This window comes from Nicotiana tabacum, chromosome 3 (assembly GCF_000715075.1).
Source record: "Nicotiana tabacum cultivar K326 chromosome 3, ASM71507v2, whole genome shotgun sequence".
Lineage (NCBI taxonomy): Eukaryota > Viridiplantae > Streptophyta > Magnoliopsida > Solanales > Solanaceae > Nicotiana > Nicotiana tabacum.
In genome coordinates, this window is record NC_134082.1 from 159,720,450 (window position 1) to 159,739,256 (window position 18,807).

General features: G+C 32.5%; 1 protein-coding gene and 1 long non-coding RNA gene across 4 annotated transcripts; one reads left to right on the forward strand and one right to left on the reverse strand.

Moving 5' to 3' along the window:
- Positions 1-7,106: 7,106 nt before the first annotated feature.
- LOC142177625 (uncharacterized) lies at positions 7,107-7,700 on the reverse strand. The gene has a single exon (XM_075246881.1). It carries the CDS (start codon positions 7,698-7,700, stop codon positions 7,107-7,109), a length of 594 nt encoding a protein of 197 aa, XP_075102982.1.
- Positions 7,701-10,176: 2,476 nt separating this feature from the next.
- Positions 10,177-15,430, forward strand: LOC107806671 (uncharacterized). 3 transcript variants are annotated; one of them, XR_001652742.2, is made up of 6 exons: positions 10,177-10,270; positions 11,460-11,542; positions 12,367-12,464; positions 12,778-12,875; positions 14,592-14,639; positions 15,061-15,430. It is a non-coding gene; the product is annotated as an uncharacterized LOC107806671 (long non-coding RNA). The 3 variants fall into 3 exon arrangements; XR_001652741.2 differs by lacking the exon at positions 14,592-14,639; XR_001652743.2 differs by lacking the exon at positions 14,592-14,639 and having other exon boundaries at positions 10,194-10,270; positions 11,442-11,542.
- The last annotated feature ends 3,377 nt before the right edge of the window (positions 15,431-18,807 follow it).

An 18,807-nucleotide genomic window follows, 5' to 3' on the forward strand; every position in this document is an offset into this window, starting at 1 on the left:
CGCGATCAACTCATTTCTTTTAATATATGAAATAATGTCAATGATTTTTTTACAAAATATAGAGTTAGTGTTTGCAAATATTCGCATAGGCAGAATATAAGAATTGGTTTATTTATCTCAAACCCAATCTTCGTAAGCAAAATTAACCAAACAATTATAACCTCGGACTAAAAACAAGTGGTGTAAAAGAAGGATGGGATTTATAGATTGTAACATTTTAAGTCAAAAAATGTGTAAATAGCGTTTGCTCCAAATATAACAATGAAAATTCTTCAAAAAAATATTACTTCATTTATTAAATCAATTGTTTTCCTAAGTTTTATACGCAATTCACTTTTTGGGTAGATAAATATTGTATTTACCATAAAAATGGTAGTATTAATCACACATTGTTTATTTTTATTTTATTTTTATTTTACTCTTTAAACTCATGATTTTTGAGGAATATAATTCACACGTAAAAATATAATTTGCGGTCAACACTTAATGAATTGTGAATTCTTTTCAAGGAATTTAGAAGCATCTCAAATAGTGATTTCTCATGACTCTTACATTTAAAAATAGATGGATGCAATAAACATTTGTAGAGAATTTATATTACTGTCAAGAATATTTGCATAATTAAGGATGCGTTCGCGTGACTTGATTATACTTCTAAAGGCGATTCGGATTATGCGTTCGCGCAACTTCGAGCAAATTTTTAATAAAAAAGGGTTCTTCGGAGATCATCAATATTAATTTCATATAACCCAAGATGTGCAGTTCACTATTTTATCATACAAGAGCGACAGACGTTCTTAATTTTATTTAAGCACAATTTCGAACTTAAGTCTATTTTTATAATAATAAAAAAAAATCGAAAAAAAATAATAATTATATTATCAATATCATTGTGTACACGTGCGCGTGACACAACTCCGCATGTTTTAAAAAAATATAATTTATAACACGAATATACGTACGCGTGATTCGATTCAAAAAAGGGTCTTTAAATCTAAATAGAAGCGGTAACAATAAAATCATGCAATAAAAATGTATTTAACAAATCAAAATAATCAAGCCAAACACAACAGTTGAGCGACCGTGCTAGAACCACGGAATTCGGGAATGCCTAACACCTTCTCCCGGGTTAACAGAATTCCTTATCCGGATTTCTGGTTCGCAGACTATAATACAGAGTCATTCTTTTCCTCGATTCGGGATTAAAATTGGTGACTTGGGACGCCTTAAAATTCCCAAGTGGCGACTCTGAAACAAATAAACAAATCCCGTTTCGACTGTCCTTTAATTGGAGAAAACTCCCTTGTACCCTCGCGGGCGCGGAAAAAGGAGGTGCGACACCTCCATAGTTGACTCCCTTACCATCATCTCATGGTACTCTCTTACGCTGTAGATTTTTACAGCCCTGATTAGGCGAGCTTTATCGAGGAAATACATGCTCTTTGCCAGCACCGCTAGTCTAGACTCATCCCACATTGCTGACTGAAATTCGTCAGCATCCCTTGTGAGGGAATCCACGTCCGTCATACTTGTTAAATTATCAAGGTAGGGAATATTCCACTCATGAAACGGTACATGAGACTCGTACACTCTTGGTATAACGGGAGGTGGAGGAGCATGCTCCCTCGTCAGCTCAGGTTCGACATTCACTTCTTCTTCATCATCAGCCTCATCAGGGAAGAGTGTATCATCTCCAGACTCATCGACATTATTGTCATAATCATTATCATCTTCCTGGATTTGTGCATCTGCCAAATCATGAGTCAATACGTCGTCTATGGGCAACTGTGTGAGGTCAGGAACATCAAGTTGCTCATTTTTACAGCACAAAATGAACAAAATGATAAGCTACTCAACTAGATAAATAATTTACATATAGCTATATCACTTTGCTTACAAGTCGTACTGTGTTGACGTTCTATGATGGACATTTTCTTGTTGGTGATGACTCCCAAATGGACCACCATGGTCCAACACTCTAGAACTACTCATATTCCAACTGGAGAGGGGTCATAACTTGTAAAATTCATATTCGGACGGTACCCCCTATGAAAAATATGAGTGTTAATACAAATCCAATTCAAACATAAAATAAACATCGCTAAAACGTAGACAAATTGAAGTTTACCAGTCGTCTTGTGGATTATATAAAGTCGAAAAATTATTTTGTTGATGGTCATTTGCCGGTGGTGACAAGTTTAAATCAAGGCAAGCTCTTTCATCAGGAATTTGTTCGGTAAATATTTCTCCAGAATAACCACCCGATGATTGGGGGTTATCCCTACTATGCATACCCTCATTATTGGGAACGTCTTCAACCTTGACGTACGTTTCCAACAATTTTATTACAATAAATTCCCTATATTTATTCAGAATCCGCAAAAAATCTCTAAGAGTTTCATTATCTTTGATGTTAAACTCAGAATAATAAGCAAACCCCTATGGAGTCACAGAATACGGAAATCTACCGGTTACTTTAAGGTTCACCAAACGTTTCCTCACACTTATTTTTTTACATAACAACGATACCAATTTATCGTACTCCATTGTAAGCGGCAATTTAACATGACACTATGGAGGTGAACTATACCTCATAGAGTTATTCTCCATTACAACCTCACCCCCCCAATATAATGAAACCCTTATTTTTGGCTCTTCGGACATTATAACAAAAAGCTTGATAACAAGAAGAGAAGTATAAATAGAAATTTGAAGGAAAGTTTTGAATGGATTTTCATAAAATCCTAACGCCTTTAAATAAGGCAAGTCCTAGCTTGGGGTGCAAAATATTTTTTATATAAAATGCAGTATAATACCACGCTTTATGTATTTGAATTATTGTTATGTTAGTTATCCGCATAACACTTATTGGTGGGCCCAAAAAGGAAGTAAAATGCAGTGTAATACTGCGTTTTACTTTAAAAAAATGAATTATTTATGTCAGTTATCCGCAAAACACTTATTGGTGGGCCCAAAATTGAAGTAAAAGTATTAGTAAAATACAGTATTATACTTCGTTTTATTTTTAAAAAATGAATTATTAAGTAAAACGCAGTATTATACTACGTTTTTCCTTAACGGCTAACTTTTCGTTAAACTAAAATGCAGTATAATATAGTACTGCGTTTAGTTAGAGAGGTAACTTTTTTTTAGCTGTATAAAGGTATTTTGAGTCCAAAATACCATTATTTAGGTTTCAGAATCCTTTCAATTTTAGATGTAAACCACGTGTCACATTCTGTTCCACTGATACCCAAAAGCAACACAAATCCTGCCTTTTCCTTTTCTCCTCACTAATATCCATACCCGTGCGTTGTGCGGAAAATATTAAATATAATTTTGATAAGAAAATATTATTTGTAAAATGCGGTAGACACAAAGGAACAAAATAAGGTGTGAGAAATGACGAAGCTTCTTAAGGAACAAAATAACTTTGGTTGAAAAACAGAATTATTTTTTGGTCTGCAATTGACTCAATAATACATAAGGCAACCCATGCTTTTATATACCACTCTTTCAACCTGAATATTCAATAATTATAGAAATAGCTTGTTCTCCTCCATTGTTCTGTAATCCAAAAAGATAAGCATATCGTTCATACATGGGTTGTTATTCAGTAAAAAAACTTTCCTTAGAAGCTCGACAAAGGAATAATCAGCAGAAGCAGCTTGGACTACAGACAGAAAGGGTGACGACAACATTCTTGAGGAACCGTCATCAGTTCCTACATTCTTCAACTCTTAGATTGAATTGAAAGCTACTTCACATGTCTTTCGAACCTCTTGACTTGGGACTGAAGAAAAACTTCTTTGTAGAAGTGAAATATTTCGTTTATAAACCTATTGCAGCAAGACTAAGTAAAATAATAAGAAAAAAAAAGAACTATGAGGCGCTTACATTCCCTCTGCCATTAATTCTTTTCACCCATGATATGACACTGACAGTACGAGCAATAAATTGAGGAGGTCTCATTAATGATAAATCACAGAATTAATCATTCTTTTGCTGTCAAAGTAACAAAGACACAATCAAATGATGAAGTATCAAAGAATATTTTGCACCTAGCAGTAAGCTATTCAAAACCAGCAACATTAAGAAATTTATCATATCGAGTATGAGGATAAGCATATTAGCTTTTTTATTTACCAAATTTATCTTGTCGAGTGGACCTCCAACAACATTAGGAGATAAATAATCCTTCGACTTCGATGGTAATATGGTGAACTTTATTTTATCTCCTGGAATTTTTACCTGAAGGCACAAAAGGGCTCATCATATTAGCATAATTTATCATAAGGAAATATTACTTGAAAAATACGATAGAAATAAAGGAGCTTGAAAGAATTCTGATTTTGTTGTATTCATTGGCTCGTAATATATGTTAAGTATTTTTTCTCTTCATAATATTTATGTACATAATCGACACTCATTGTATGTTTCAAACAAACACAAAATAATTCAACTCAATGGTAGACTAAAACCTGCTTCAAATCACCTTTAATAAAATAGAAGATCACAGTAGTAACAAACTAATTTTGAAATCAACATCTTTTGAATTCCAGAAAATTAGTTAACACAAAGTATTGTATTGAAATTAATTAATAGAACTAAGTATTAACTCAATCCACGCATGTAATGAAGATAATTTTCAAAAGAAGAAGCACGACAGTTGCGTTTTGGGATTCCAACAATGGAAGAAACTTCCAAGCAAGTACGTAATTTCAATTCTTACTTAGCAACTCGGAAACATATAGTGATAACTTTCAAAAACTGATTTATCCTCTTAAACCAAAGGAGAAAGGCACATAACACATGCTGATCATTTCACAAAATAACTCAAATAGCACAAACGACATAGAACTATAAATTTAAACACACCTCATGTATTGACATGAAGTAAACAGAGGAGGAAAATCAATTCTTGCTATCACTATAAATTTTAAACCTATCGTTTCAAACAAACACAAAATAATTTATCAGCTGCAGTTTAATTTTTTACCATATAAGAAAGTAGATTAAAAAACGTGATGTAATAATACTGGAGACATGTCTTGATATAACAACTTCTAGCATCATTGATGGAGTACTATATAAGAGAAAAAATCTAAATAAATAATGCAGCATAAATGTTGTTCCAAAGTAGAGCAACCAAACAAAAGGTAAGCAATAGTAAACATACCCAAGAAAGTTGTAAATGCGCATAACCAGCATATGCACCATATGCATATAGCGAAGGATCCTGGGTGGCTCCATACGCGTAGGCATCATAACCTTGTCCATAGGCATAATAAGCGTTCCATTGAATTGGATTAGCAGGCTGACTCCAAACACCAGCGTCCTGCAAGATAGCACCATATTGAGTAAATGCTAAACAATTAATAACTCGTGGAATATAAGCAATTCAGATCTATAGTTGATACCAACATGCTGAATAACAGTTTGCATCTTGCATATACAGACATCACATAAATGTCGATAATGAATAGATCCATATATAGCACAGAAGATTTTATTATGTTTGTGATAAATATTGACCTATCTTGAATGGACAACTTTTCCAGAGCTTGATACGAATTTGTTCCAATCACTGGCTACAGTTAACCTGATGGTCATTCCTTCAAACTCTTCTGACTTTAAACGGCTTATTAATGAAGAATCTTACCAATATTAAATAATTTTATGACATGGATAGCCTCTTCATGACACTTGCATAAGATCCTAAAGACTGCACTTTGTGGCTAAAAATAAAAATCTACATGATTATTTTCACTTGTTTAACAGTCGGACTCCTGCAACAATTTTATGACATGAATAACTTTTTCGTGACACCTTCCTAAAATCTTAAAGAAAGAATAAAGTGTGTGGCTAACAATAAAAATCTAGAAGGATAATCTTCACCTGCTTAGCTGTCGGACTCCTACCCTATGAAACACGAACAACTTGTTGACCAACCACAACACCCTGCATCCTCTGGATTGGCTCTTCAGCAGATGACCTGTATAGTGAATATTAAGAGACAAAACTTGAAAGCAGAGTAAAAATGCTAGGAATAAGTAAAAGATCAATATCTCTATGATTTGACATAATTGTATCTTACAATCAACTGTAATAGGCAGCTATCACATATCAAGTTTGGCAGATAGATAAACTTATCCCCCCCGGTTTGATATAAAAATGAAAGTTCATGAACACAGATACCTGGCAGCAAACTGCACAAAACCACAACCCTTGGAAGCAGGGATCTTAACATAAACAATTTCCCCAAACTGCAAAAATACTTGTCTCAGTTCTTACCAACATAAACCTGTAGTTAAGCAAAGACTGTCAGAAGAGAACTGGAATATGACGTAACACATTCCATGTTCTTATCTTACTATTGTATTAGTCAAGTCATTATCTACAGGAATAGTCTGCACTGTAGGAGGATAAATAGCAGGCGGATAAACAGCTGCATCAAAATAAAAATTCATTGTTTAGTGTACTGAGGAACATAAAGTAAATCAAAAGATTACTGCATTTATAAGCTACACGAATCTTCCAAGAAATGACTTGAGTGACCAAGAAATTTAATGTTCTTTCTCAGATAATTATTGTTCTCTTCAGTTATTAAAGGTGCATCAGCAAGAAAAATGAAAAGTTATGGGAACTGTTCCTGCAGATATTTTATGGGTTGTGTAATCTGAAACTTAAAGACGAGGTTGATACTCTAATAGAATTCCATTGAACATTACAGGTTTAAGTTATGAACTGTATTCTCATGTTGCATAGTCATTGGGATTCGAGGTTAGCTCACACATAGTGAGCACTTCATGCTTCACCAGTTGGTGAGGGATCAAATCCCACTCAGATAATTATTGTATATGGTTTTCTCCTTTCATTTTGAAGAATATGAAGAGCAACAATTAAATTAATATCAATATATACATATTACTTTATAAACAAATAACAGAGAATCACAAACTGATTTCAAAATTTATCCAAAAGTACAACATACTTATTAAATGTTCAGGAACCAATGCAATAGCTCTTTTTCCATTTGATTCATGAATCTTAGAAAGAAATGTAGTATATAAACCTCAAAAATAACACTGATTATCTTTCGATAGTCAGATTAAATTTTGAAAATCTTCTTTAAATACTACATTTGTAGCTTCAGTACTTATTTGTCCATCGTCATCATAAACCAAAACTTTTAATCTTTTTCTAGTTGTAACCCAAGAAAGAGCAATATATAGTTGTCCGTGTGTAAACACTGGTTTCTTCAAAAATAATCCCACGTAAGACAATGATTGTCCTTGACTTTTATTGATTGTCATGGCAAAAGATATAGCGATTGGAAATTGTGTTCGCTGGAACTTAAATGGAATTCTAGCATCAGACGGAGTTAATGTCATTCTATGAATAAACACTTTCTGTCCAGCCATATGTCCTGATAGAACCTTGGCTTCAATAACTTGATTTCCAAGTTTAGTTATGATCAAACTTGTTCCATTACGCAATCCTGCTGACTGATCAATATTTCTTAATAACATCACTGGTACATCAACCTTTAGAGTAAGAACGTGATTTCGAACTCCCGAACATTTAATAGTATTCAAGAATTCTGGTGTGTGTACATGTTCCAACGCTGAATAAGTCTGATCAGAGCTACAAATTGTATCGGAACTCAAATATGATTTCTCAGAACTATGATTGAGCATTGATTGATTGATTCCACCATATCAAGAGTTGGAGCAAGAACGACTCTTTGATGGAGGTATCCAATATCATTACAACGACGGGTGAAATCAGGATATGTACTTTCTACAATTGCAGATATTGGATCAGCAGATTCTTTTATCGAAAGATCATCCAGTATTTGAACTTTTTCATTGCCATCAACTGAACTACCTATCATCTCATCACCAATTGCCAAAATCCAATCTAAAAAATCTCTCAACTCATCCACATGGGGCCCGATTTCATTACCTTGCAATCTCATATTCTTTGTTAGCGTTAAAAGTTGACAATAAGGCCATAAATAAGAAGAATTGAGAGAAGCATTAACAATATCTTGCCTAGTACCCTTTGGGATGACATGTAAATTTTAAATATAGATGTAAATTTGGTAAACCTTGGAATTTTTGAGGTTTCATAAATTGTAAAACAACAATCAAAGGTTCGTCCATAGCTCCATTCAAGTATGGCTGAATTTGATCCACAAGTTCACTCCATAAGGTTGCCATAATTCTGTTCCTCCTATAAGTTTCAAGGTAATCCTTCATCAAGAAAATAATATAAATAATTAAACTATAAAAGTAAACTTTGTATTAGTGAATAACTTACTGAGACATTGAGAAAGACACTGTCGTTATCTTCTTGCTTGTGGGTCTTAACATCTTCATACGTCACAACCTAACCAATGACATCTACAAATATAAAAGTTAGTTAGACAATTTTGTAAAATGTGATAATAATGGAAGAGAAGAATTACCGAATAATTCTTCCTCATCGACATCATTCTGATTTTTTAGCTGATCAAAAGGACGAAAGTTGAAGATATTCATATGAAATTAAGAATCAAGTATTTCCTCAACCGTTGTCCTTTGTGTAAATGTCAACCTCAGATTGTGTGTCGTAGTTTTTAAACTTAAGTTGTTTGGTCCGACAACAAAGTAGTTCATACGATATAAGCCGAGTTCCTGTATCTTGGTCCTAAAAAACTTAATTACATACTTTCCAATCGAGGCATGGATACGATCGCCCTAAAAAAGATAGATTAATTATTAGAATGTATCATATTGCAAATAAATAGAATATATGCACGAATTAGTGCACAGTTTGTGAAGGCTTGATGTGGATGATGTTGGAGCAAGGGCAAAGCATGTGACTGTTGTGCGTGTTCTTCACAGAATGTGGGAATTGATAGTTAAAGATGGTTTGCTTATTTTGGTTGCTTTTAGATTTTAAAAAATAAAAAGAGAAATATTTATACTACACATAATCATTTCATAAATGAGCCAAGTTTCGTTATGTTCGTCCTAACCATAATCATTTTATATGAGCCAAGTTGCATAATCGTTTCTGTACAAATGACCAAATTATTTTAACCAAAAGCAAAATGCAAAAGTTTAACCATAGATAATGCTAATCTTTCTAATATACTTTACATGACAAAACTAATATTTGTAGAGTCACGATGTTGGCGAAGAAATAGTGCTGAAAGCTAAATGCTGCATTTTGTGTTAATAATCAACCTCAAGGGAAAAGCGAGGCTGCAAAGATATGTAGGCATCAAACATATTTTAAAAACCAGAAACATATTAATAATGCTGAAATACGTGCCTCTGTGATTGTACACAACTCATTTGAATGGTGACGTTGTTCCAGAAGTATAATCGAATCTTTAAAATTATGTGAAGTTGAATAAGCAAAATTGTCGTAAGTTCGTTGTAAAGAAATTAATAACAAACTACTTTCAAAAATAGAAATAAAGTACTGATACTGCATATAATTTTTCACAATCAGTACATCTTATTGTGAAAAATTTATCTATAAAACCAGAAAAGAATAGAAATTTTAGAACTATAGTAATTAAGTTGAATATGTTACCTTTGCATCTTGTAAAATAAACTCAATCGAATATGATTTTCCAGGATTGAAACGATCCGACATTTCCCACATTCGAACGACTCTAACTTTGAGATTCCTTTGCATCGAATTGCTTGAAATTTGACTGATTTCATGAAGTATTGTAACCATATTTGCAAACTTCTGTACTTTGAGCAGAGAAAATAGAAGAAAGAGCAGACTTTTGAGACATTATTAGCGTAGGAGACAGTTTATAAGTTATGGAGTTGGGTTTTGATGCCCACGTTTGGTTTTGGGAGGAGGATCGTGGAGTATTTTTTTCCCTTTCTTCCTATTTCTATGTAAAATTATTTGTAAAGAAGAGTCCAATTTTTTAAATAGATGATCGTGGTTAGAAACCTGGGAGTCCAAAAAACGTGGGAGTCATGTTGTAATAGATATGACAAAACGTGGGACTCTATGAATAACTGGCCAAATTATATTTTATATAATTTTTTGTAAATCTCCAAGCTTATTGGAGTTTTTTCTGAAAAATTGACACGCGTTATTTTTTTTATTTTGACACTTGGTGCACCATTATTATGGATTTGCCTCTCCTTTTCTATGTTAATAGATAGATTCTACTTTCATAACTTCACTAGAAACAGAAATCTATCTTTACTCTTCCGCTTCCAAGACTTTTGCAAGCATTGTGAATTCTGTAAGTTTTTTACCCTTTCTGCTCACTTTTTTTTTGGGGTTTATTTGGGAATAAATGCTAATTTTAGATAATTATTTTTCTTTTGCATGTTTGGGTAACAGTAGATTAGCTCTCAGTTGGTTGTTTTTCGTAATTTTTTTTGGATTTTTGCTTTTGGTTGATTTGGGTGAATGATTTCTAATTTTTATCCTTAAAAGTTTTCCGTTTTGCGTGTTTTGGGTTATAGTGGATTAGCTCTCAATTGGATTTGCTGTGAAAAGCTTTTTCTTTTTCAACTTTGTTTAATATCTTTTTGTTTATTATTTTTTCTTGATTCGAATAAATACTACTCCTATATGCTAATTTTCGTATTTCTAAAATATTTTATAATTTTTGAGGTTGAATATATCGGTTGTGTGCATTTTGTAAATGCATGTGCTGTTTATAGGCTAGATTTTGTCAGTTTCATTTCAACTTCTTCTTTGTAAAAGGCTTCTTACAGGTGCTTGTATAAAAAAGCTGATTATTTTTGCATAACTTAACATTGGAAATCGAATGAAGGAAGTAAATAATCTTTCTTTAACCTATTTGAAGTAAAACACAACCCTTATATTGTGCTATATAGCAGGTAATGATTCAACCATGTTATTTGTGCTACTCGTGTACTCTTTATCTTTCTAACTCATTTAATTTCAGAATAAGCAACTGAAAGAAAAAGGATAATTAATTATTAGGTACGTTTTGCATTACAACTATATTATATATCTTTCTTGAGAATGCAAATGGTACTTATTTTACATGGTCTGTAATATTTCCGCGCTTTTGTCCTATTCACATATTTTGTCTTGCCAGCAAACAATAACATTGAATCGCTTTGGTAGTTATACCATCCCTACTAAACCTGCAAATTCAGTTCAGAGTGAGATTATTATCCTCTTTATATGTTGTAACATTTTCTGGATGAGATGAATCTTGGCTTAGATAAACAAGTCATAGTTTGGCCACTCTTCCCATTCACTTAAATAGGAACAATTCATATCATTTTCACTAAATGACATGCGGGACTTTGGTGGATTTTGATTCTGATTATTTATGTTAGTTCAAGTTAGATAGAGTTTTGCTCTACAATTAAGTATTGCATGTTCATACCTCTCTTTACTTTGATTCACATGTCATCTACTTTATTCTACAGCTTCATATTTTATACCAGGTTGGGTTGGAAAAGCTGAGCTTGAAACTTTTGAGAAGGTGACCATGGTATTGGGATAACTTGAATTTCCTTCTGCCAAACAAGTAAGCCATGTATAAAAGCCATCAATCTACATTCTATTGTATTCGTTCTTTTTGTGATATTTAGAATTCAACCAGAATATATGGTTAGTTATTTTGAGGAAAAAAATTCTTTGTCACATGAATGGGTGCACTATTTCAGCACAGGTAGTAGAAATTGCTAAATGAACAGCCTCTGTGATTGCATAAAGGTCTCAAATTATCTGTTAAAAGTAGTTACTCTTTCCACCTTTATTTACCTTTGTAGTGATGCAAATTGCTTATTAAAGCTTCCTTGGACGACCAAGGGTAAAACAGTAATTACAACTTTTAGAATTCACATGTGTGCCTTTGCATAAATCCTTAAGCGTCAAGGTGTTCCCTTCCATTCCCTCAAAACCATGGGGGACATCGCTGCTTCTCCGGTTTATGAATTTTTCGCTCTCTTTCTTCCTCTATAGTCTACTTACTTTACTGTGATTGTTTCTCCATGTTTCTTCCGCTATCTACTTAATGCATCACTCTTCTTGGACACTTCGGTCAACCTCCGTTAGTAGCCGGTCAGTCCTTGTCACGATTCTCCTCTCCCTCCCTAATATTGCTGATTAATAAGTTGGTCTGAGATTATCAGTGTGTTCTCCATCTGTTATTTTTTGTTTTTATCTCCCCACATTATTAATATTAGTAACTATTTTCTGATTAATGTTGATTCCGCTTCTTCCAGCTGCATTGTTTAATTTGGGTATATTGTGTTGGGTTCTGGTTATTTTGTGAATGGATTGATATTTACTTTTTAGAGCTAATGACATAACATCTTGATATAAAACAGATATTTTGCATGGTTACAGGGAGAAATCAAACAACTGAAGAGACTTCCTTTGTTTCTATCCACATTGGAGCTAAACCAGGTGGTCTGCTATCAAATCACCACCATTTTGTTCTTGAGGTACCCACGTGTGAAAATTGTTCGCTTTTTAATTTTCGAGACTTACTTTTGTCTCCCTTAATTTTATCGAACAATTGAAAGATCCAGAGAAACTAGGAAAAGTATGTCATTGAGCATTCCAATTGCTCTTGATTCATTACTGGTTCCGAAAGGACGACATACTCTTGACATATTTACATCTTCTAACTTGGAAGAGTGTTCTACCACATGCACATAAGTTTGAGTAGTGCAAATTTGTATTTATTATTCTTTGTTTGAGGAAGTTAAAAAGTACACTCTCATTTTTTGGCTTATTGAGTTTTTTCTATGAAAGATCATGAAGCGAAGGAGGAGCTTATGGCTGAAAATTTTGTAAGAAGACTTGAAATTCACTATTCCCTTGGACGCAACTAATCTATCGTCTTTAAGGAGGTAATTGTACTGCTTTATACAGAAACGTTTCCAATTTAACTTATGTGGTTGTTGATGACGAGCGAAAACTCCTAAAGCGCCATTTTTATTCATTTACTGTTGTAAGTTCTACAAAATGTGAAGTTCGATGAAGTGTATATGAATTACACGTCTTTTAATTTTTACCACCAAATTGATTAGATTTCATAAGATGTCTTCTTTTGGTTACTAGGCTGTTAAAACTAATATTGATTTCATAAGTGGTTTGGTTTAGTTACTAGGCTATTAAAGCTGGCATTTAAAACAAGCAAAACAAACTTATAGATGTGTACTTTAAAATCCAGTTGATTCATGGTGATAAAGAGGATTTTTTTATAAGTTAGAAATTAAGAGGGTTAAGAAGATAAAAAAGGAGAAAAAATGAGAAAGGAATCACTGGGTGATACAAATTTATTTCATTAACCAAAACCTACTGAAGAAACTTGATGATCGAACATTCCTTTTATTGGTAATATTAGTAGTTTGGTGATTAGTATAAAACTCGGGGACAAGCATCCGTCAATATTTTTAAATCTTAGAAGGCAAAAAGGAGCTGGCTCCTTATGGATTTGTCCTCTGAAAGTTTCTTTAGAGTTGGGGAAGATAAATAAGCGCAACTTTTCTGTTAAGAGTAGCAAGATGGTTCATCTCCATAGTACGGATATTGTTAAGAGAAATTCAATTATTCTTCTAAAATAATATTATTATAATTATGAAAAAGCAATTAGCTGGATCTTGGTGGTGGTCTCTCTGTCCTACCTTCCCTACTTCATTTCACTGTTGAGTGTTTTCTATATTTTTGGTGTTTTCGTACATTATTACATGTTTCTTGTGATACAATGTCAACCTTCACATTTTTCTTCAATACATCATCTGGTCCATAGATTTGGCTGTGATTCTGTGAAGAAACACTTTAAAAACCTCTTCGATAGCTGCAATAGTTCCTAAAGAAAATCTCTTGAAGAATGGGCGTAAAGTAATCAAGAAAGTGAAGATTTTTTTTCCTGGAGTTCTCCTCATTTATATGGTTACATGCCAGGCTTATAATTTTTGAGGTTTTGTTGGAATATCAATTCTATTCACCTGGTCTTGAGCTAGCTTCTTTTATTTTTATTGTTATTCACCCTAACCAAAGGCAAGTGGTTGTGTAGAGGATCAAGAATACTCTATAAGATATTTAGCTACCTTAGTTTTCAAAGTGAATGGGATATAAATTTGATTCCTTGGTTTTCTTTCAATACAACGAACATTGTCAAAAAAATTCAAACTAATTGGCTAGCGGTTTGGAACTGTTTGATCTCCTCTTGCATTATGATGGCGTATGCATTTTAATTTTATTGCTGTCAAAAATAAGTACTTCTGATTTCTAAAATGTTTTATAGTGATTTTTGAGAAAACTACTTTCTTACCTTTGGCACATTTATGATTTATCTATATTTTGATTTGGAAATGTAGTAAAACCACTCGGCCTAATGCCAACTACGTTCCAGAATTTGTTAAACCCATCTGGCACGCTGCCTTATTAGCTAACAATTACCCTCAATTTAGAGAATTCGAACTTTTATGCGGATCACAACATACTTCTGACCGGTAAATTATCGAAAGTAGAGATGGTATTTTTATGAACTTATGATATTAGAACTATGTATTGTTTTCCAAATTTGTACAACTGAGAACTGCAGTTGGTTTTCATGGCAGCTTACTTTGGGCACCAATAACATACGTTATAGTAATTTTAGCACTATGGTGAGTTTCATTTTACTAGATCTATCATGTTTCCCTTTTAGTATTATTGTTGACAAAATATGTTTCCAGCATTTTCACCTGCTTTCTATGTTATATTATTTTGGCGTTTGTTTATTTCTTCAAGATCATTTTTATTGGTATTTATGCTATGATTTACTCCTCCTTACTTCTTCAGTTCCTTACATCTATTCATAGTATCTAAATAAAAGTTAATTAACCTCCCAATAAGGAAAGAAAATATTTAAGAGACTTAATAGGAATTACTATGAACTCTACTCATCCTTTGGTAACTTAATGCTGACCAATTGCATATATTATTATTTGGAAAGTAGTTAAATATGTTTCTGTGATTTCATGCTTAACTTTGATATGCAGCATTCACAAATGTTTTTATTAATATATTTCTGTCATCTATGGACAGATGGTAATCTTCAAGAAAGAGACGTTAACTCTAGGGATAAAGCCTTTCTTTAATAACCAGGTGAAACTGTCTAATGTGAGGATCCAAGACTGATGGGTATATAATCTTTCATCTTTCATCTTTTCGCCTTTTAATTTTGCAGAAAAGATTGAAGCTTCAATTACTGTATATTGACGAGAAACCTTCTCGTGTCAAAACCGAGAACTATGTAAACTGGCAATTTTTCACCCTTGTTTTGTGAACGCAAGGAGATGTTCTTTTGGTTATTGTTTCAAATCACTACTGCTAAGTGCGTTCGTGGTCTTTCTCCTTTCCTAGTGAGATCTCTTTACAAAGACGCACTGATTTATGTAAAGATTGTTTCTTTAAATGTTTTTGGGATCAATGTATTGTGAGCATTTAAGTATTTACATTTAGGTAGTCTTAACATTTGCTTAATCTATTAAGAGTTCGCTTTGTGTACAATTGGCTATATTATCGCACTTTTTGTTTTGCTTGTTCAACCGGTGTAACCACAGACTGAACCATAGCGTTTACGATGACTTTGCTGCTTTGTGGAGTTAACGTTTTATCTGGACATGGCCATATATGCATCCTTATGATGGATAGCTTTGACAAATGCAGAGACATTTCTCTTCTTACTGGGTAATACTGGCTTGTGAGGTAGGGAAATTTTTTGAGCGGTTGTTTACTTTGATAAAAATACCACAAAAATGCTCAATATGATGGATGAATATTTACTTTCGATATGCTAATACCTTCATTCGGGTCCTTATTAATTGGTAAATGGCGTACATTTATTTGCCTTATAAAATTAATATATCAAAGTAAGTGAGAAATAACACATTCTAGATCAAACTTCAGCCCGTGCATTGCACGGGCATCCACATCTAGTCAATCAATAATTAGAGGTCATGATCAATTGTTTCGGTAATAATTTTGAAATATTTTGATTCGATTTTTTGGTTTTTGATTTTAAAAAATTGTTATACTAAGAAATGTATTTAAAAAATCTGAAGATCGGTGTAAGATAACTGACACAAGTTAAAGTTAAAAAAGATTAGTTATCTTTCTTTAAAGTGACATAAAGTTCTTATGAACTAATTCGATTTTTGAGGTTGTACAAGTCTGAAAAAGCTTTTAACTCGTTTGGTAGGAGGTATTAGAAAAAATAATGCAAGCATTAGTTCTATGTATTACTAATACTTTGCTTGGTACATTTTTTCAACATGTGTATAACTAACATCATACTTGGTATTATCCTATGCATTAGTAATGCATAGAAAACCATGACATTAGTAATACCAAGGCTATTAATGCATGCATTAGTATGTTTAAAGACAAAATTGTCCTTAAAGTCATTTAAAGCTAGAGAATATGGAGGACATTTTTGTAAACAACTATTTTTCTTAAAAATTATGCAATGCATTATAATTTTAATACACCACACCAAACAGTAGATAAGAAATAATATATGCACAACTAATGCTTGCATTACTAACACATGCATTATTAATCCATGCATTACTAATACACCTTATTCCGCATTATTCTTATACATCCTACCAAACCACCCATTATTGTTGGTGTGTCAAATTACATATCCACTAGTGCATTTTTCGATGCTTCGCGCGGTCATAAAAATCTTATTAAATATACACAATAAAATTTTTATAATATCTGAATATCAAAAAGATGTTAAAGATTAATTTTAGCTTTCAAATTCAAACTGATTAAATTTCAAGTTTATTATTAAAAGTAGTAAAACATAAATAATTTACAGGATAAGTTTTTGTAATTTCAATCGAGATGAAACAAATAAAACTTTTGTATAGTCGGGCAAACGTTAGTTAGTTCTACATATTAATTAAAGTACATATATAATGATATGATCATAATTAGAGTTTAAAAATATAAGCTCATACTGATCTTATTAAATTATGTGGTCGAGAAACAATCTACTCAAGACCAATGATAGTATTATCCTTAAATTGTTAATCTGTGTACTGATTTTGACATCCAAATAATTGATGTTCCCTTGACATTAATTATTGTATCTTTTATCTTCTCCATATTTTTTATCGACAACGGTATCACCTATGGTCCTACACTTTAGTGAATTTTCCTTTCAAAATTTGAGTGATCTCTCTCTTTTTTATATTTGACCTCTAAGTTTTTTGATTTATATCCATATCAACCACAAACGGTAGTTAATCTTCCAAACAAAAGTACCGTGGATCTTTATTACTTTTGAACTTGTAGGTTATAGATGTAGTACTACTACATGATACAACGCCAATAGTTTTAGATATGTCAGTATGTAAAATTTATTTATATTATAATAGTTAGTTTTAAATCACGTTTTAAGCAATGTAAAATTAATAATTTACTGTTAATTTTTCTTTGGTTATTGATTACCACCGTAGTTTAAAACTGCAAAACAACTATTTTAAGTGAATAATAATAATCATTAGGATGAACCAATGTTTTAAAAGGCAGGGGCGTGAGGCGGGGAGTTTTACCTCTGACGAGGCGAGGCGTAAGCCCTGAAACATGGGGCGTAAGTCCCACGGATCTTTAAATTTTACTAATTTCAAGAATTTTAAAATAGTATAAAATAAAAAGATAATTATAAAATTACTTTACAATAAAAACAACAACGACCCAGTGAAATCCCACTAGTGGGGTCTGGGGAGGGTAGACCTTAACCCTACCTCGAAAGAGTAGAGAGGTTGTTTCCGAAAGACCCTCGGTTCAAGAAGACAAAAAGACAAAAGGAGACAATATCAGTAACACCACAAAAATCATAAGAAAAATAGGAACAACATGAAATCCAGAAGAAAGATGCAAAGCAAAAGCGAAATAGTAACCCTACCAAACTAGTCTCACAAAATTATGAAGTAAGGCAATACTCAACTACCTCCTAACATACAACCCTAATATTCGACCTCCACATATTCCTATAAAGTGCCATGTCCTCGGAAATCTGAAGTCTCGCCATATACTGCCTGATCACCTCCCCCCAATACTTCTTAGACCGCCCTCTACCTCTTCTCGTGCCCTCCATAATCAGCCACTCACACCTCCTTACCGGAGCATCTAGGCTTCGCCTCTGTACATGCCCGAACCATCTGAGCCTCGTTTCTCGCATCTTGTCATCAATGGGAGCCACACACACCTTCTCCCGAATAATCTTTAAACTTACAAAATTATAATAAATAATCTTTTTAAAATATTTATAAATAATAATTCAACTATGAATAATACGAAAAATATGACATATATCATAATATGCAAATTAGCTGCAACGTCGTTACAACTCAAACATCAAAAGTAATGTATTCGATACGAAATTTTATATGTATCTCTTAAGGAGTAATGAATCTTGAAAGATATTCGATATTATAATTTGATATTTTTCTTAAAATACTCCTTTTATTTTATATGCTTTCTATTTGAAAGAGAATTTATATAAAAACATAATTCACAATTTAAAAATGATTCTTTAGCATCATTTATTTTTAAGTTTCAACAAGTTAATAAAGTGACACATAATTCACACATAATTAATTCACCATGATAACTAATTATTTGTAAATATTTACTAGCTGATACTGAGCTATTAAATTAATACGTATTGTATCTCGCAAACGTGAAAAAAATAATATTTAGAAAAAGAATTATAAAAAATTATGGACTATTATATAGTAAAGACATAACAAAATTTAATAAATAAATATTTTTTAA